The sequence below is a fragment of the Mustelus asterias genome, chromosome 9, assembly GCF_964213995.1.
Source record: "Mustelus asterias chromosome 9, sMusAst1.hap1.1, whole genome shotgun sequence".
In the NCBI taxonomy this organism is placed as follows: Eukaryota; Metazoa; Chordata; class Chondrichthyes; order Carcharhiniformes; family Triakidae; genus Mustelus; species Mustelus asterias.
Window position 1 is genome coordinate 39243764 of NC_135809.1, and position 20945 is coordinate 39264708.

Here is a 20945-nt window from a genome sequence, read left to right on the forward strand (position 1 = left end):
CTCTCCCTAACAGCGCTGTGCGTGTACCTACAGCACATGAACTGCAGCGATTCAAGAAGGCAGCTCACCATCATCTTCTCAAGGGCAATTCAGGATGGGCAATAAATGCTGGCCTAGTCAGCGATACACATAGCCCATAAATGATTTTTTAAAAGCTCGATACCTAAGTGAATCTGTATTCTGTCTGTGTCTCAGCTTGAATACTGAGCAAACCTGTACTCTGCCCCTCTGTCAGCTCGTTCTTTAACTGAGCAACAGATTGCCCAAGTCAAAATCTAATTTTTACATTTCCTCCACTTCTGACCGTTCCTCATGGTGGCAGTTCAGAGGTTCTCTGTGTCCATGCCTGAAGTTAAATGTTTCTGACTGTCCAGTGCCTGGGTACTGGTGGACACAGTTAGCACAAGTTTGCTGCTCTCAATGCCTCCTTATTCATGACAAAATTACTGCTTCATTCCTGCTGAGTAATAATGTAACTTCCCTGGTCAGCAAGAGCAACATGTGATTATTGTCAGGGAACAGGGCCACCCAGTGGCTAGAGTGATTAAAGCAGTAGATTAGCCCGAGCTGGTGAAAGAGGAACTGCATTTTAAAATGTGAACAAATGATTGAGAATCACCAGCTCAGCTCATACCCTCTGGTGATTACGTGAGGTACTACAGCAACACTCAGGAGTTTTCACTCCATGAGATATATGCTAGTTCTTTTGATTTTGACTAACTACTTAAAGTGGAAACAGCGTGTAATATCAGAACACATATCCACAATTTATTGTAGCTGGAGGACAGGGTGTCTATCACACTGAACTGCCCCATGTGACCCCAGTAGCGTTTGGTTTATTATAAGGGAAGAAGGAACAGCATCAGAAAGGAGTCTTTTGACCAATTCTCCCTCAGGTCATTCAGGACCCAGATTTGCCCCGCCTCATTGAGCCGGTTCCCGAGCCTTTACCACTACTGCTGAGTCAGGTCTACAGAGGCAGAGAGGAGGACCCTTGGAATAGTTCTCTCCCTCCGTGTTACGAGCTAATCTACCTCCACTCCACGTAGGAGACAGACAGAAAGAACTTGCATTTCTGTTGCACCATTCATGACTTCAGGACAGTGCAAAATCTTGACAGGCAGTGATACACTTCTGCAGTGGAGTATTGTTATAATGGAGAATTGTTATAATGGGAGATTGCAGCAGCCAATCTGTGCACAGCAAGATCCCACAAACAGCAATGAGCTAACGGTCAGATAATCTGCTTTTAAATGTTGGTTGAAGGATATACGTTCACTGACGTTGAGGGAAGGGAATATTTTACGTCCATGTGCAGGTCCATGGTTTTAATGTTTCCTCAGAGGTTGACAGCTCTGTCAGTGTCATACCCCTTCAGTACTCCATTCGCCTGCCTGACCCCAAATCCCTTTTCACTTCAGCCACCTATCAAACATATTCTCAAACGCTGGTGTATTGTTAATCACAAATTTCTTCTTCATTTTAAAGAATCTATTAAATTCCCCTTTGTTTTCTCTGCTCCAGTAAACTCCAGTTGAAATATTCCTAAGCATTTCAAGTCTCTCCTCTTCAGTCTTGCTGAAAACAGACATTTTTTTGTTGAAGCTTTTTGTCTTGCACTCATCAGGGCATTTCGCAAGAATACAAATCGAAGGAAGAAAACAAATTTATACTGTATGAGAAGAGAGTGCTGGTTGGCTGGCAAGTGAACTCTGATTGGTAGACGCGTTGCCACAGAGAACGCACTAGTTGATGGTGACTGACAGTTAACTGCCAAGCATCTTTTCAAATTTCAAGCAGGCAGCTTGACTCTGATTGAGGAATGAAACAGCCAATGGCTGCAACTTATCTTGTTTAGCTGAAACAGATGCCAAGTGTGTACATGTTCTTTCTGTTTACAAAGAAGAGGTCCCTGTGTATTAATATATGTATGTTCCAGCACACATTAAATTCTTGGCTTCACCTTGACGAATCCATGCTGCAAACACGCTATGCCTTGAATTTCATTTATATAATGGGGCATCCAAAACAGTGCTAAATACTCTAATTGTGGCCCACTCAAAGTTTTACTCAAATTCAGTACTTTTTGTGACTGTAATTGGTAAAAATTAAAATTCCATTGTCATTTTTATAAGTTTAATCACCTACTTTTGCAGTTTGAGAGAACTATGTATTTAAATGCATAGGTCTCTATTTATCCATATATTTCAATTTCTCTCCATTTCTAATTTTACTTGAAAATATTACCCATATAAAATTGCATCTGGGCATCACACCTTAAGAATAATATATTGGGACTAGAGGAAGTGCAGTATAGATTTATCAGAATGATACCTGGATACGAGGGGTTAAATTACGAGGAGAGATCACACAAACTAAGAATAAAAACAGAAAATGCTCAGCAGGTCAGGTGGCATCTGTGGTGAGAGAAACAGAGTAAAGGCAGGAGAGATTAAATGACAAAAGATTCCATGATGCAAAAACTAATGGACAAGTGAAGAAAAAGGGATGTTGAGAGGAGATGTGAATGACAAGACCCTGAATGGTTGCCATTGAAGGCAAAGTCAAGACTATAAGAGAGAGATTAGAGCGAATAAAACAAACCAGCAAAGACAAACAAGACTACATAGTGCCGGACGTCACAATCTAACTTTATTGAGTTCAAAAAGCTGTGAAATTTTTTTTTTATACTTTTCCAATTCAATCAAATCAAATCCAATTCAGAGTCTCAACAAGTTGAGACATTTCAGATCCAGGCTGACAAGACAGGGCGAGCGACCAAAATCACCCTGTCCTGGGCCTGATCTACATGAGCCAAGCTGATTGGAGAAGGGGGAGGTTCCTCCTCCAAGACTTGAGCTCATTTGCATCTTAGCCAAAAGGCCGAGATGCCGCTTTTAAAAATTGCTTCATATGAAACATGTAAAGCTTCAGTGTAACCCAATGACCTCAACCAAGTGCAGCATCCCATCCATACTGCACTTGATCTTATCCAAAAGGCCGAGAAGCGATCTGTGAAATGCCACATTGAAAGTTGAGGTGCAGTTCCTTGAAGTTGCATTGAGCTTCATTGGAAGAGCGCAGTAGGCCAAGAACACAAACATCAGAGTGGGAGTAAGTTGGAGAATTAAAATAACGGGCGACAGGAAGCTTGAGGTCAGGCTTGTGACCTGAATGGAGGTGTTCTGTGAAACGGGGCCTTCAGAATGCTGAAAGCTTAGGGGAGGTGAAGATGCGTTTGATCAGAGGTAGCAGATTGGTGGAATAGGGAGGCTGGTGGACCTGGCGGTGAGGACAAGGGAAACCCTATCATAGTTCTGGGGTGAGAGCAGAAGTCTGTGCAATAGAATGGCCATCCACACTATGCGAAAATCCAGAAGCATTGGTATGGAAGGTTGATCATTCCAACAGATGTGACAGAGATACACCTCTATTCCACTTTCCCAGTTTCTCCATCCCTATACACCCCATGATGGAGTTAGATCACCCATCAGCCAAGATTTTTCTTAATGAGGGGGCTGAATGATCTACTCCTGTTCCTATTAGCTAGCCGTTTACTTGTTCCACTTACATGTCTATCCTCTCCATCATTTGTCCAAATCCGGCCTTTTGGCTGGGATCAAGTGTAGTATGGATGGGATTTTTTAAAATACTTTTCCAATTCAATCAAATCAAATCCAATTCAGAGTCTCAACAAGTTGAGACATTTCAGATCCAGGCTGACAAGACAGGGCGAGCGACCAAACCACCCTGTCCTGGGCCTGATCTACATGAGCCAAGCTGATTGGAGAAGGGGGAGGTTCCTCCTCCAAGACTTGGGCTCATTTGCATCTTAGCCAAAAGGCCGAGATGCCGCTTTAAAAAATTGCTTCGTATGAAACATATGAAGCTTCAGTGTAACCTAATGACCTCGACCAAGCACGGCCGACCATGGGCTGCCGACCATACTACACTTGATCTTAGCCAAAGTATGGATTGGATGCTGCACTTGGTTGAGATCATTGGGTTACATTGAAGCTTCATATGTTTCATATGAAGCAATTTTTAAAAGCGGCATCTCGGCCTTTTGGCTAAGATGCAAATGAGCTCAAGTCTTGGAGGAGGAACCTCCCCCTTCTCCAATCAGCTTGGCTCATGTAGGTCAGGCCCAGGACAGGGTGATTTTGGTCGCTCGCCCTGTCTTGTCAGCCTGGATCTCAAATGTCTCAACTTGTTGAGACTCTGAATTGGATTTGATTTGATTGAATTGGAAAAGTATATTTTTTAAAAATTTGTCCAAATCCAAAGTGGTCACAGCAGGCACCCTTCTCCTTTTCCAACAACACCTGTTTTTTTCCTGTCCTTTAACCAAATTCCTATCCATGGTGCTACCAAATATCTGACAAGTCTCTTAAGAAACACCTTAATTAACACATCCTGAAAATCCGAAGCACAATATCGACTAGATTCCATTGTTTATCCAATTATTCATTTTTTCACAAATGATTACATGTGTTAAACAGGACATGCATTTAACAAAGTCCATCAATCATTAAGTCCTTTATAAATCCATTCAATTAGTCTCAGTTTCACTTAACATTGTACTCCAGAGGACGGTAAATCGATGCTTTGTATATGCCCTGAACCTCTCTCCTACTGTTAACTTGGTTTCTACAACATTGATTACACATCCAAAATAATCCAATTGTTCAAGACTTGGTCACTCCACAGAACTGGGCAGGAACTGGGGAGCTCGAATATCTTTGCAGTTTCTCTTTAGCTGCACCTAACCTTGATGGTTTTAATCATCTCTAATGCCTAAATCTTTGCTCCCAAAATCAGGAAAATTCCCGAACGTGCAAATCCCACTCAAAGTGCCCCAGTAGGTCAGATTTCATTTGGGAGGGGGTGGGGCTATTAACAGAGTGGGGGCGGGCCAGAAGAGCTTGGAGCTACCCCCAGAGGCTGTTACGTGTGTGTGTGGGGCGGTGAGTGGCGGGGGGGTGGGGGGGGGGGGTGAAAGACCCGTCTCAGTGTTCCAGCACTTTACAGCTATTAAAACAATCTAAAAAAAAGCCCCCGAGCAGACTTTTGAATGGACCTACCGTATATTAACTTGATCTTTCTCTACACCCTAAGTTATGACTGTAACACTATATTATACACTCTTGCCTTTCCTTCTCTATGTACGGTATGCGTGGTCTGTTTGGCCGCAAGAAACAATACTTTTCACTGTATATTAATATGTGACAATAATCAACTCAAATCACCACCTTGCTGCTTCACTCCCCCAAACACTTCCCATGCCCCTCTACCCACTCTCTCAACCCATCCCTCAAAACCTCTCATATCCTCCACACCAACCAATGCATTTCTACCCACCCTGATGGCCCTTCACATCCTCCATGCCAATCATGATCCTCTATCCACCTCCCATGGCCCTTCATAGCCCCTATGCCAACCCATACCCCCACCCACCATCCTTTTCCAACTCGCCCATTATCCAAATTGGACAGTCCTCAGGACCTATGCTGGATGAAATATAATAAAGTTCAAAATGTCTGACGGGATAGGCTCTGACTCCCTGCAACCCTGAGTTGCAGTGAGTGGTCTTTGGTGCCATTTTCACTATGCTCCACCTTTACAAAATTTCAGGCCTAAATGTTTCAACATTATCATCTGACGCTGAGAAATCAAATATTATGTTGGATTTAGATTGATTCCACTATTCTAGACTATGACTTTACATTAATCTGGTGACAAAATACTTAGAATTTCTAGTTCAGTTTGAATGGTGAAACTGACTTCAAAATATATCGGGAGTGAGGGTCCATCAATGGGGTTTTAGCTTTTACGATGTCCCATTGACTGTGCCCTGTAGCAACTTGCCACACACTGAATTAACAATTTGTGTGTCCATTATAGGAAGCTGCTGAGCAGGATGTGGCCATTTCTCTGGAGCTAAGAAAGGATCAGGGGAATTTGTCCTCAGGAGTAGTTGGTTGCTTTGCTCTAGAATTCCTAATGGGGTTCATGGTGGAGTTAGACAAACACGGTACACAAGCTGAGAAAAGAGGAAGAGGTGAAAAGATCAATAGAAAAATATAATTGGCAACAGGGTTAAAAAAATTAAACTTCAGATTGGATCATTGGATTCAGAAACAAGACCAGAACAGAGTCTAAGAGTTGCAGTTTGTTCAATGTTCACATATTGCTGCTGTACTCACATACCACCAAATTGCCTTGTTTCGCCTTTGCAATGAAATCAACATTGCAGCCACCAATCACTACCTTTAGATACAGAAAAAACAGGAATAGACCATCAGGATTATGGATTAATACATTCAGACACAAACAACTTGGTTAAGGATAATTACTGTCAGGTGTCAGTTTAAGAAGAGTTACATTTTCTCTATTGTTAAGGTAGAGGTGGATTGATTCTTGGTAAGCAAGGGGGTGATAGGTTATCGGGGGTAACGTAGATGCAGATTTGTGATTACTATCTGATAGCAGAGCAGGCCTGAGGAGCTGAATGGCTGAATCCTTCTCCTTATCCAGACATTCCACTGTTTTTTGATTTTTTTTCTGACATGACATTGCTGGCAGCAGTGAGAGTGAATAGCACCAACTCCGCAGAATTAACCATCTGGGAAATTCAACATTTTAGGGATCTTTATTTACTTCCTCTGTAAAAACAGTAAAAATATCCAATCCCCTTTCCACTACAAGCGCTTAATTAATGAATGAGATGGGTAGTATTTCTCTATCGTATCAGAGACTAAATGAGAGATGGAAACATGTGAACAGACCGTGGCAAATTTAGGGAATTCAAATGCTTCAAGTTGGAGCATTAAACTGGTCTTTTGAATCCAGGGTAATTCAGCACCTTGAACAGACTCTTAAATATGTTCCTTTTATATCTGTCAGTTCCAAAGTCCTACAACCTGGCTCTGTATGTACTCTGAGTCTATTATCATACCACCATTATGGACTGAGCTTATTCTGTACTCTTCATTAAAGTGTGTCTCATTTTAGTTGGGTCTGCTGAGAGATTTTAATAATGATCTGATTTATCACTGATTAGCCCTTTTATGTATATTTTAGATGATTTACCATCTTGGTACATTAGGGATGTATACAAGGGTCAGATTTCTTTCCTCACCCTGTATGATCCACACCTGAGAGGGCTGGGGCATGTCTGTTTCATGGCCTCTTCCTGAGCAATTCTGAACCATGATGTGGAGATGCCGGCGTTGGACTGGGGTAAGCACAGTAAGAAGTCTCACAACACCAGGTTAAAGTCCAACAGGTTTATTTGGTAGCAAATACCATTTGCTACCAAATAAACCTGTTGGACTTTAACCTGGTGTTGTGAGACTTCTTACAATTCTGAACCAACAGAGAAGGTGGATCCAACAGTTATAAATGGCAGTAAGAAGTAGAATTTACTCTGAGGATGTGAATAAGATTGATTCTTTTTCTCATTTTTACCTCTCTCCCTGTGAATGAGCACACAGACTATTCCATATGGCAACAGCAGGAAAAAGAGGAATAATCACAACTCCTCATACAGGACATCAGGCTGTAATGCACCATCTGGGCACGATGTGTGAGCAACCTCAATCAAATTCTAATTGGAGAACATCTGCAGGCATCATGCTTGCCTTCTCTGAATTCAAGTCGTAGAATTGGATTCTTTCCAAACACATTCCTTTTAGAGTGAAGGGCAAGGCTGGTAGAAGTAGGGAACCCTGGATGAACTCAGGATATTGAGGCCCTGGGTCACGAAAAAGGAGGCATTTCACATGCATCGGCAGCTGGGCAGGTGTTGATAGCGTTAAGAGAAATCAGGAGGGCAAAAAAGGGACACAAGATTGCTTTGGCAGATAAGGCAAAGGAGAATCCAAAGAGCTTCTATAAATACATAAAGGGAAAAAGAGTAACTAGGGAGAGAGTAGGGCCTCTTAAGGATCAACAAGGTCATCTATGTGCAGATTCACAAGAGATGGGTGAGATCCTAAATTAATATTTCTCATCAGTGTTTCTGTTGAGAAAGGCATGGATGTTAGGGAACTTGGGGAAATAAATAGTGATGTCTTGAGGAGTGTATATATTACTGAGAAGGAGGTGCTGGAAGTCTTAAAGCGCATCAAAGTAGATAAATCCCCGGGATCTGATGAAGTGTATCCCAGGATGTTGTGGGAGGCTGGGAAGGGAATTGTGGGTTCCCTAGCAGAGATATTTGAATTATTGACAGCCACAGGTGGGATGCCTGAAGGTTGGAGGGTGGCAAATGTTGTGCCTTTGTTTAAGAAGGACTTCAGGGAAACGGCTGGGAACTACAGGCCGGTGAGCCTAACATCTGCAGTGGGTAAGTTGTGAGAAGATATTCTGCGAGACAGGATCTACAGGCATTTAGATTAGGGACAGTCAGCATGGCTTTGTGAGTGGAAAATCATGTCTCATAAATTTGATTGAGTTTTTTGAAGGGGTAACCAAGAAGGCAGATGAGGGCAGTGCAGTCAACATTGTTTACAAGGCCTTTGACAAAGTACCGCAAGGTAGGCTGTTGCATAAGGTAAAATCTCACAAGATCCAGGGTGATGTAGCCAATTGGATAAAAAATTGGCTTGTCGATAGAAGATGGTTGTAGAGGGTTATTTTTCAAACTGGCTGCCTGTGACCAGTGGCGTGCCTCAGGGATCAGTGCTGGGTCCACTGTTATTTGTCATTTATATTAAAGATTTGGATAAGAATTTAGGAAGCATGGTTAGTAAGTTTGCAGATGACATTGTGTAGAAGGTTATCTAGGATTGCAACGGGATCTTGATCAATTGGGCCAGAGGGCTGATGAATGGCAGATGGAGTTTAATTTAGATAAATGCAAGGCGATGCATTTTGGTTGACTGAACCAGGGCAGAACTTGCTCAGTTAATGGTACGGCACTGGGGAGAGTTATTGAACAAAGAGATCTAGGCGTACAGATTCATAGCTCCTTGAAAGTGGAGTCACAGGTGGGCAGTGGTGAAGAAGGCATTCGGCATGCTTCGTTTCATCGGTCAGAACATTGAATACAGGAGTTGGTTCGTCTTATTGAAATTGTACAAAACATTGGTAAGGCCACACTTCGAATACTGCGTACAGTTCTGGTCACCCTATTATAGAAAGGATATTATTAAACTAGAAAGATTGCAGAAAAGTGTAGAAAGATAGAAAAGAAAAGGGCTACTATAAGATTGGCAGACTCTGCTAGGGTTTTTGTTTAATCAACTTAGGTGTAGAATTCGCTTTAAATCAATGGGGACCAAGTTTGTTAGTAATTGTAATGAGGTGTTTTAAATACTTTGCAGTTTTAAAGGTACATGTAGTCCATGCAGTTAATTAGTCCATGCAGCTAAAAATGTATAGAAGATATATTTAGAAGTTAAACAAAGAAACTGTGATGCACAGTTAGAGTGCCCTTTGATACTGAACATATGTTAGATACAGTACTTTAAAGCACCCAACTGTTGGAATCACAAGGCCATAAAGGATACTTAATTGCCTCACCAGACACCTTATCAGAAACAACTGATATAAGAGTGAGTTCTAATGAAGCTGCCTTCACAGTTTCTAATCAAAACAGAGTCAGAAAGCTATTAATGTCTTAGCCAACGAAAGAGTTATGGTCAAGGACTTAGTGGGAACTGACAGGAATTAATGGTAACATGATGATATCCCTTGAAATTGTAAGTAGCGATAAAATGCTCAGTCATTGAACTGATAAGCAGTATTTCCATGTGTTTCATTATGTTGGCAATAAACAAACCTTTTCAGTGTTATAATCAGGGAATATCCTGACAGCAAGTTGAGTTGACCACATCCCTTAGAGATTCAGTTAACTTCACTGACAAGGCCATAAAATACTAATGGCTTTTGTAAGTCACCTTTATCAATTAAAAGACGCCCATGTGAGACTGTTTTAGTGAAGATGCTTTGTGAGGCTGTTATCAAAAATAGAGACATGATATCTGACTAAGAGACTAGAGTTCAGGCTTGGGGATGATATATTGGGGTACCCACGAGGTATCGTGATCTCATAGATCAGGGTGGTTTAGTATTTTTTCTATTGGATCAATCCGTAAAGTATGTCATTTGTATCACCTTTGATTGGATTGTGTCCAACTGACTGTGAGCTGCAGAATTGTATAAACCAGGATGATTTTCTTTGTCCGGTGGAGTGGTGTCTTTGACCCATTGTGTCGAGAAACTACCCCCTTGCTAGCAAGTAAAATAAAGACAATCTGTCGGTTAAGTATCTTGTGTTAATGTGTGTTTGTGTTAAAGTCAAACTCGGAAGTCGAGATTTCGACAAAAGGTTTACTAGGATGCTACTGGAACTTGATGGTCTTATTTACAAGGAGAGGTTGGATAGACTGGGACTTTTTTTCCTGGAGCTTAGGAGGCTTACGGGTGATCTTATAGAGGTTTATAAAATGAGAGGCATAGATAAGGTAGATAGTCAGTATCTTTTCCCAAAGGTAGGGGAGGTTTAAGATGAAAGGGGAGAGATACAAAAGGGTCCAGAGGGGCAATTCTTTCACATACAGGGTGGTGAGTGTCTGGAACGAGTTGCCAGAGGTAGTAGTAGAGGCGGGTACAATTTTGTCTTTTTAAAAGCATTTGGACAGTTACACGGGTACGATGGGTGTAGAGGGATATGGGCCAAACGCGAGCGATTGGGAATAGCTTAGTGATAAAAACTGGGCGGCATGGACAAGTTGGGCCGAAGGGCCTGTTTTCATGCAGTAAAGCTCTATGACTCTATTTGCTTCAATGTTGTTGTAGAAACTGAGGTTAAAACCTGTTCACCTTGCAAATGCCTCCTCTGGCAGTATGTTTTAGTCAGCATGACATAACTGATGCCTATTTCTGTTTTGAGCTGGACAGGACAATCTATGAACTGCTGATTCATTAAATGAAACCAAAGTTTTTAATTTAGAGCACATTTGCCAACAACAAATAGGCACAGTGGCACCACTGGTTCCCGAATGCAACATGGGAAGAAGACACAATGGGCAGAATTTTCCCATCCCACCCTCCACGGGAATCGTAGTGGGCGGGACACGGACTATGCAAAGATCCATTGACCTAGTGCAGGATTTTCTGACCTTGGGGCGAGCGCGGCTGGAAAATCCCGCCCAACGTCTTCCCTTCAATTCTAGGAGAGACTCAATGTTACAAATTGGATTTCTCCATCACACGTGGGTCAGGACAACTGCAGACATTGTAATGGATGTTAATGGATGTTAAAATACATTTTCTTTAAGCCGGTAATGTGGTTTTTTTGGCAAAATGATCATGTTTGCTGTGGTATTACATAAGCAGAGTTAGGAGGAAATGGCTCAATATGACTGTAACTTACTAGCTGTTCATGGGCATCAGGCTTTTCCCTCGGTGACTGTGACAGGGTGCTGTACCTGTGGGAACTCTGCCTGGTGAGGGCACATGCTATGCGGCTGCCCACCTTTGCATTGTTCTTGATGAGAGCAATGTCTTTTCCATGGTTAAGGATTTAAAGTGAATCAAGTGCTGTTATCTGGTAAATTATTAGAAGTATGGCTCATCAAATCAAATCCCTCCAATGTTCTATGGTGATTCCACCCAAGACAATATCCATCGGGAGGTGAGGGGAATAGATGAAAAACACCCAGCACAGTTGGTGAAATTCTCGCCTCACCCCATAATCTAATAAACCTTCACAACACGGATTCAATCTCACAATCCAAACTTAACAGCTCTTCAACCATCTCCATTCCATTCGAGACAACCCAGAATGAAAAAACAGTAAAAACTGGGAAATAAGAATATGGGTCCAAACAGTTTTTTTCCCATTGGAAATACAGAAAACACACTTTCCATAAAGTATATGTTTAGGAATGGGAATGAAGATTATAAAAGGGAGGACAGATAGAAGTTGTTGAATTTACATTGAACTTAATCAACACAACACAAACTGATTTTGCAGGAAGTCTACACTTTCACAAAGCCACAACTCTGTGGAGAGAAAACACAACTGCGTTTGAACCTGTATTCTCACTGAACAACTTAATAGAAACAATATTTATGGCACAGATGTAGATCTTAGAATCTTAGAAATCTTAGAAACCCTACAGCACAGAAAGAGGCCATTCGGCCCATCGAGTCTGCACCGACCACAATCCCACCCAGGCCCTACCCCCATATCCCTACATCTTTTACCCACTAATCCAGGACACTAAGGGGCAATTTTAGCATGGCCAATCAACCTAACCCGCACATCTTTGGACTGTGGGAGGAAACCAGAGCACCCGGAGGAAACCCACGCAGACACGAGGAGAATGTGCAAATTCCACACAGACAGTGACCCAGGCTGGGAATCGAACCCAGGTCCCTGGAGCTGTGAAGCAGCAGTGCTAACCACTTTGCTACCGTGCCGCCCGTACCGATCATTTGGCCAATGTTGTCCATGCCAGGCAAAAGAGCAATCCAGCCTCAACTCCAGCTCAAGGTGTGTGGTTGTGTAGGTTAGGGCACAACAGATGCATAGCTAATAGTTTTTTTTAATGTGATGAAGATTTCTGCCTCCACCACCCTTTTAGATCGTGAGTTCCAGGCCCTTGCCACCTCAAAGCAAAAGATTACTGCTCAGTTCCTCTCTAATCTTCCTACCAATTAGTTTATTGATTATTGACCTCTCTGTTCATGAAATAGCTCCTCCCTATCCACTCTATCTAGGCCCCACCTAACTTTATACACCTCAATTAAATCTCCTCTCAGCCTCCTTAGCCTATCCAATGTTTGCAATACTGAAAGGGATTGACACAGTTAACCCAGGCAAATCTGTCACTTATCTGAATGGCATAATTATTAAGGGATGTAAATTAACAACTTTGAAGTTATTGACAAAAGAAATGAATAATCTGACTCGCACATATAACCCCAGAATCTCTGTATTGTTTCTTCCACCAAAGCAAAAACCCTGCCCCATCCAACATAATATAAAAGTGTACCAGACCAGGCCCATATTTAACTATTCAGTAACTGCATTGGCTGTCATCTTTAAAGTTGGTTCCTGTAAGTCAACCTTGTAATTCTACTGCAACCACTGAGGCTGAAGATGCCTGTTAAATGATGGTATCAGCGAATGAAGATTCATCCCTTCACTTCTAACGCATATAACTATTCCAAATACACTTGTACTTCGATCAGTGTGGTCTCTGAAATCACCTGTGTTCCTCTCAGGTGACTAACTTGACAGGGATGACCATACAAATCGAGCGTTGTACTTAACCTTGCAAAGTCTTCAATTTGTATATCTGGACCTACATAATTCTCCTGTGCACATGTTCTTGTCCATATGAAGTGAATCATGTTAAAGAAATGTTGCAGTCTGGAAATAGTTCAAAATATGAAGGATACTGGCAGTCAAAGAAATTCCTTTGGTGAGTTCATCAACTCTGCTCAGAACGAAGGGAGTAACATCCTTGCCCAGGATACCTTTATCCCTGGTGGAGGAGAAACAAGAAAGGTCATAGTCATGTTCAGTCTCCTCTCTCAATCAGAAATGTCCAAACTCTTTGGCCCTGATTTCACCGGCACGGCCTCCCAAGGCTCGTAAGATCGCGCCCGATGTCATTGGAGAATGCCGTTCTGCGAGCCTCGCCCACCCCAATTTCAGGGCTGTGCCGGTAAAGTCAGGGCCCTTTGTTTCCAGGATGCTGTGCCGAGCTTTATCTGAAACCAAGATCAAGCTATCCCACTCCCTATCATCCTGGTGTGCTCCATGTGCCTATCCAATAACCGCTTAAATGTTCCTAAAGTGTCTGACTCCACTATCACTGCAGGCAGTCCATTCCACACCCCAACCACTCTCTGCGTAAAGAACCTACCTCTGATATCCGTCCTGTATCTCCCACCACGAACCCTATAGTTATGTCCCCTTGTAATAGCTCCATCCACCCGAGGAAATAGTCTTTGAACGTTCACTCTATCTATCCCCTTCATCATTTTATAAATCTCTATTAAGTCTCCCCTCAGCCTCCTCCGCTCCAGAGAGAACAGCCCTAGCTCCCTCAGCCTTTCCTCATAAGACCTACCCTCCAAACCAGGCAGCATCCTGGTAAATCTCCTCTGCACTCTTTCCAGCGCTTCCACATCCTTCTTATAGTGAGGTGACCAGAACTGCACACGATATTCCAAATGTGGTCTCACCAAGGTCCTGTACAGTTGCAGCATAACCCCACGGCTCTTAAACTCCAACCCCCTGTTAATAAAAGCTAACACACGAGAGGCCTTCTTCACAGCTCTATCCACTTGAGTGGCAACCTTTAGAGATCTGTGGATATGGACCCCAAGATCTCTCTGTTCCTCCACAGTCTTCAGAACCCTACCTTTGACCCTGTAATCCACATTTAAATTAGTCCTACCAAAATGAATCACCTCACATTTATCAGGGTTAAACTCCATTTGCCATTTTTCAGCCCAGCTTTGCATCCTATCTATGTCTCTTTGCAGCCTACAACAGCCCTCCACCTCATCCACTACTTCACCAATCTTGGCGTCATCAGCAAATTTACTGATCCACCCTTCAGCCCCCTCCTCTAAGTCATTAATAAAAATCACAAAGAGCAGAGGACCAAGCACTGATCCCAATGGCACTCCGCTAGCAACCTGCCTCCAATCTGAAAATTTTCCATCCACCACCACCTTGTCTTCGATCAGACAGCCAGTTACCTATCCAATTGGCCAACTTTCCCTCTATTCCACACCTCCTCACTTTCATCATAAGCCGACCATGGGGGACCTTGTCAAACGCCTTACTAAAATCCATGTATATGACATCAACTGCCCTACCTTCATCAACACACTTAGTTACCTCCTCAAAAAATTCAATCAATTTTGTGAGGCACGACTTGCCCTTCACGAATCTGTGCTGACTGTCCCGGATTAATCCGCATCTTTCTAAATGGTCGTAAATCCCATCCCCAAGGACCTTTTCCATCAATTTACCAACCACCGAAGTAAGACTAACCGGTCTATAATTACCAGGGTCATTTCTATTCCCTTTCTTAAACAGAGGAACAACATTCGCCACTCTCCAGTCCTCTGGCACCATCCCCGTGGACGGTGAGGACCCAAAGATCAAAGCCAAAGGCTCTGCAATCTCATCCCTTGCCTCCCAAAGAATCCTAGGATATATTTCATCAGGCCCAGGGGACTTATCGACCTTCAGTTTATTCAAAACTGCCAGGACATCCTCCCTCCGAACATCTATTTCCTCCAGCCTATTAGCCTGTAACACCTTCTCTTCCTCAAAAACATGGCCCCTCTCCTTGGTGAACACTGAAGAAAAGTATTCATTCATCACCTCGCCTATCTCTACTGACTCCATACACAAGTTCCCACTACTGTCCTTGACCGGCCCTCACCTCACCCTGGTCATTCTTTTATTCCTCACATAAGAGTAAAAAGCCTTGGGGTTTTCCTTGATCCGACCCGCCAAGGACTTCTCGTGTCCCCTCCTACCTCTCCTAAGCCCCTTTTTCAGCTCGTTCCTAGCTAACTTGTAACCCTCAATCGAGCCATCTGAACCTTGTTTCCTCATCCCTACATAAGCTTCCCTCTTCCTTTTCACAAGACATTCCACCTCTTTCGTGAACCATGGTTCCCTCACTCAGCCATTTCCTCCCTGCCTGACAGGGACATACCTATCAAGGACACCCAGTATTTGTTCCTTGAAAAAGTTCCACTTTTCATTAGTGCCTTTCTCTGACAGTTTCTGTTCCCAACTTATGCCCCCTAATTCTTGCCTAATCGCATCATAATTACCTCTCCCGCAATTGTAAACCTTGCCCTGCCATACGGCCCTATCCCTCTCCATTGCAATAACAAAAGACACCGAATTGTGGTCACTATCTCCAAAGTGCTCTCCCACAACCAAATCTAACACTTGGCCCGGTTCATTTCCCAGTACCAAATCCAATGTGGCCTCACCTCTTGTCGCCCTATCCACATATTGTGTCAGAAAACCCTCCTGCACACACTGCACAAAAACTGCCCCATCCGAACTATTCGACCTACAAAGGTTCCAATCAATATTTGGAAAGTTAAAGTCCCCCATGACAACTACCCTGTGACCCCCACACATATCCATAATCTGCTTAGCAATTTCTTCCTCCACATCTCTATTACTATTTGGGGGCCTATAGTAAACTCCTAACAACGTGACCACTCCTTTCCTATTTCTAACCTCAGCCCATATTACCTCAGTGTGCAGATCCCCCTCGAAGTGCCTTTCCGCAGCCGTTAAACTATCCTTGATTAACAATGCCACTCCTCCACCTCTTTTACCAGCTTCCCTACACTTACTGAAACATCTATACCCCGGAACGTCCAACAACCATTCCTGTCCTTGTTCTACCCACGTCTCCGTAATGGCCACAACATCGTAGTCCCAAGTACCAATCCACGCCCCAAGTTCATCTACCTTGTTCCGGATGCTCCTTGCATTGAAGTAGACACACTTCAATCCACCTTCCTGTCTACCGGTACCCACCCTTGACCCTGATACCTTCCCCAATACCTCACCACCCTCACTGACTTCTGGACTACAACTCCTTTTCCCACTCCCCTGACAAATTAGTTTAAACCCCCCTGAAGAGCCGTATCAAATTTCCCTCCCAGGATATTGGTGCCCCTCTGGTTCAGGTGCACCCCGTCCTGTTTGTACAGGTCCCACCTTCCCCAGAATGTGTTCCAATTATCCACGTATCTGAAACCCTCCCTCCTACACCATCCCTGCAACCACATCTTTAACTGAGAGATGGAGGATTTCAACATGACTTCTGCTATGAACAGGAAGCCCCATAACTCAAGCAAATGGAACCACTGACTCCCAGATCGAGGTTAAATCATGACTCCCCGCAAGACCGGCACCCAAAGGCTTGTTGATAATCACCAACCCAACCAGACAAAGTGCACAAAGATGAGACTTTAGGTGATGAATTTCCTGATTGCTGTAACTTCAGCAGAAAAAGCTGTATAAATAATAACTGAGATTAAGCACCTTTTGCACCAGTTTTCAGGGGTTTCCATGGTGGTTCTTATGCAGGCTAGTGAGGGAAATCCCTGTGCAAATTCACCCCCAAAATATCACTGTTGACTCAATGAGTGATCATAATTTTGTTTGTGTTTCTTACCGTGCTTCTTCCACAGCCTGCTGGATTGCATCATCAATAAGAAGACCTGATGCTGTCTGCTCCTCTGGAATAGGTACAGCTATCAGCACACTGCTGCCTTGGCCAAATTTATGGGCATTGGCTATTCAAATTAAATAACAAATACTTTCACTTTATTGTCCAGTCATTGTAGTTCCTTCAGTTGGTTAGAGCTGTCAGTCTTGCCATAAAAACAGAAAGCTATGCAGAAAAACTATGACTGGCTCTTAAAAAGTTATGAAATCTCTGATATACATAAATTGGCCATTAGAACATTGAATTCAGGTTAAAATTATTCAATTTGATTGCATTCCTGGTGGCTGTTGGGAAATTATTTCCTTTCAATGTTCTTTAAAAGGAGATTGGATATAATTGTTACGCGCCTCTACAAATTTATCACCTTAAAGGCGGCATTGGATACGTCACATTTACATGAATTTCAACAAACTCAGCCAGACAACTGAAGCCAAATGGTCCCTGGCATGGTCACTGGTCACTCTGCAACCTGTACACAGCTGGTCAGTTACTCATGCCTTGTTCTACCTGGAAGAGAGTTGTCCAGCCTCTGAGATGATTATCCATTCTGCTCATCATTGAACTATTTCCAATGTTTTAATAGTCAGGACAGCTTTGGTTGAAATCACACATTTCTCATCTGACATGGGTGGTACAGTGGTTAGCACCACTGACTCACAGCGCCAGGGACCCGAGTTCGATTCCCGGCTTGGGTCACTGTCTATGTGGAGTCTGCACGGTCTCCCCGTGTCTGCATGGGTTTCCTCCGGGCACTCCGGTTTCCTCCCACAGTCCGAAAGGCGTGTTGGTTAAGTGCATTGGCCATGCTAAATTCTCCCTCAAGATACCCAACCAAACGCTGGAATGTGGTGACTAGGGCATTTTCACAGTAACTTCATTAGTGTTAATGTAAGCCTACTTGTGAGACTAATAAATAAACTTTAAAACTTCTCCATCAATGTAGGAGAGCAGGAGCAAACACAAAACAACAAATGTTCCCTCAGTAAGTGCACTGACATCAATAAATATGTTAAAGGAAGGAATTCCTCTTCCTTTTTCTCTCCTCTTCTCCTGAAGGCATTGGGATCAAGTTTACAGTCTTCTGGTACTTCATCCAAGTGACCTTTCCTCATGTGCAAAGTTTCCACACTGAATGTGGGGAGGCTATTCCACCATGGCAGAAATCACAACAAAGCCCAAACTAACTGCACAGATCAGGGCGGCGCAGTAGCACAATGGTTAGCACTGCTGCCTCACAGTGCCAGAGACCCGAGTTCAATTCCAGCCTTGTCTGTGTGGAGTTTGCACATTCTCCCCGTGTCTGCGTGGATTTCTTCCCGGTGCTCCTGTTTCCTCCCACTGGGTTAGGTGGATTGGCCTTGCTAAATTGCCCCTTAATGTCCAAAGTCGTGTAGGTTAGGTGGATTAGCCATGGTAAAGAGTGGGATAATGGGGATAGGACAGATGGGAGGTCCTGGATAAGATGTTCTGTCAGAGAGTCGATGCAGACTCGATGAGCCAAATGGCCTCTTCAGCACTGTAGGAATGGAGTGGAATCCATGACTTATCTTCTTTCCCTAAACCAACAGTAATACCCTTATGGCTGCTTTGGAAAGTTAACTCAACAGAAAGTGGCTGGGGGATTGAATTAGGGATTTTTCCAGTTTACATAGTTCATTGTGACACAAGGCATTGAATCTACTGGAGAGATTCATCAACTGTGATCTAAATCAATAAATTGGAACAGTTGTAATCACTGCCACATGACAATTTCTTGATTCCTTCTACATAGAGACCAGTGGATGCAATGCAGATTTTCATGAACAGTTTACAATATATGGTCTGTAATCCCAGGTAAAATCAAGCAATCATAACCTACCAATAAGCTGGGCTGCTTCCTCTTCATCGCTGACATTGAAAGCAGATTGAAAACCACTTTTTGGAAGAAAGAATGCCGGGAAGTCACGTGATTTTCCAAATGTTGCCACACAAACCCCCTGTGTCTCCTACAGCAAACAAAGCAGAGAAAATTAGCCAAAATAACAGAAGCTTGCTGAAACTTCACTTTCATTTTCCATCATCCATAGATCTATTTCAATGAGAGCACAGACATCTTCCAATGTTGTATTTGTATAATGAGGCATAGAAAAGAGGGAAAAATGAGTTTCCGAGAATTAGCGAAAAGGGAGAAAATAAAAATATGAGGAATGCAGGAAGGGTAAATAAAATCAACGCTGCCACTTTCTGCCTCTCTGGATGATAAAAACATGGGAAATTGACTGGAGAGGGAGTCCGAAACCTGACAGTCAGTGACACAGCAAGGATCAGCAATACTTTCAGGGAGCTGGGTCATACCTTCACATTAAGACTTAGGAGAAATGAGGAGGCATTTGTCCACATTCTCACTTTGTATCCATTAGTGTGCTGGTATCACAGAGCCCACTTAAAATGTTAAGTGTTGGCCAATTAAGGCTAAGTATGTATCATATGTAACTTCCAGCCCCCCCACCATCGCCCCCCCCCCCCCCTCACCATCCACTATCAGCAGTAAGTACCCCAGGTCAGGTGCAAAATAAAGCTTTTTCCAACAGGGGGTCCAACAACATGCAGCACCCATATACCGCACTAGTCATCTCATCAATTTCTCACTCTCTTTAACTCTGAAGAAGAGTCGTATGGACTCGGAACATCAACTCTGTTTATCTCTCCACCTCTCTGGCAGGTCTCTCTGCCAGACCTACTGAGTTTTTCAGCACTTCCTGTTTTTACTGCAGTAGTAGCTCTAATATTAATTTTGTGTTAAATTATTTGCTGTTTCCACTGTGGATTTACACTTACTCTGAACTGTTACAAGATTGATTCAAACTTATTGCATAAAGAATGAAAAAGCCAGACTAGGCGGAATTCAAAGTCAGCCACAATGGGATAATATTTCTCTACAAAAGACATGAGCCACTATACCAAGTATTCCAGTGTTCGTCCAATATCCAGGATGGATTTGACTCCTGCTGAGATCACAGCAACAGGATTACGTCCCAGCTCAGTCAGATCTGTGCTTATATCCAATGCTGTAAAATTAAAACAATGGCATCATCTGTTAGGCTCACGGAGGCTACTCCAACACCAGTCTTGTGGAACATTCCACAGAACAATTCCTAATAACTATTAATGTAAAGTCTGCTTAATTATGTGTAGGTGCTCCCCAACATGATGGCAAAAGATTTGTTTAATCTATATTTCAGCTGTTCACAGAATAGTGGTTATAACTCAAATGAGTGATGGGTAATATATATTCCCCGGAACCCTTCAACTCAATTCTAAATCACAGGCATTACACAAAATTATACGGAGTGATTTTCAGCACACGTTCGCTGTCAGAAAGAACTGTGACGTGGGCTGAAAATCTGAAGAGAGTCAGGAAACGCAATTCCCTCTGGAAAGGTCACATTCCACAATCTCCCCATTCCCCGCTGGTGACGTCGCGAGGTTCATGCCTACAAGAGAGGAGAACCTCATTTTAATGTACTTTAGTATAATTAACAGGCCCCCCTCGCCATATTTCCAAACCTCTCCGGCGTGACGTTTACAACAGGCTTACCCAGTGGTCAACCTATTGAGGGGATCTGCCCAGGGCGTAAAGGTGAGTAGAGCCCTCGGGGAGAGGGACATTTTGGGGCACTGCCCCCGGCACAGGATGGCATTGCCAATCTGCCA

General features: G+C 43.1%; 1 protein-coding gene across 5 annotated transcripts in view; it reads right to left on the reverse strand.

Moving 5' to 3' along the window:
* LOC144498630 (uncharacterized) overlaps positions 1 to 20945 on the reverse strand; it is a 79716-nt gene that overhangs the window by 33136 nt on the left and 25635 nt on the right. For 3 of the 5 annotated variants that reach the window (XM_078220028.1, XM_078220027.1, XM_078220029.1), the window contains exons 6-11: positions 20193 to 20299; positions 19111 to 19237; positions 17199 to 17319; positions 13420 to 13505; positions 11384 to 11514; positions 6211 to 6270 (exon numbers count right to left, since the gene is read on the reverse strand). In XM_078220028.1, the coding sequence (XP_078076154.1) occupies positions 6211 to 6270; positions 11384 to 11514; positions 13420 to 13505; positions 17199 to 17319; positions 19111 to 19237; positions 20193 to 20299 (632 nt within the window). Of the gene's footprint in view, positions 1 to 6206; positions 6271 to 11383; positions 11515 to 13419; positions 13506 to 17198; positions 17320 to 19110; positions 19238 to 20192; positions 20300 to 20945 lie in introns of all 5 variants that reach the window. The other 2 variants (XM_078220031.1, XM_078220030.1) reach the window with 2 other exon arrangements.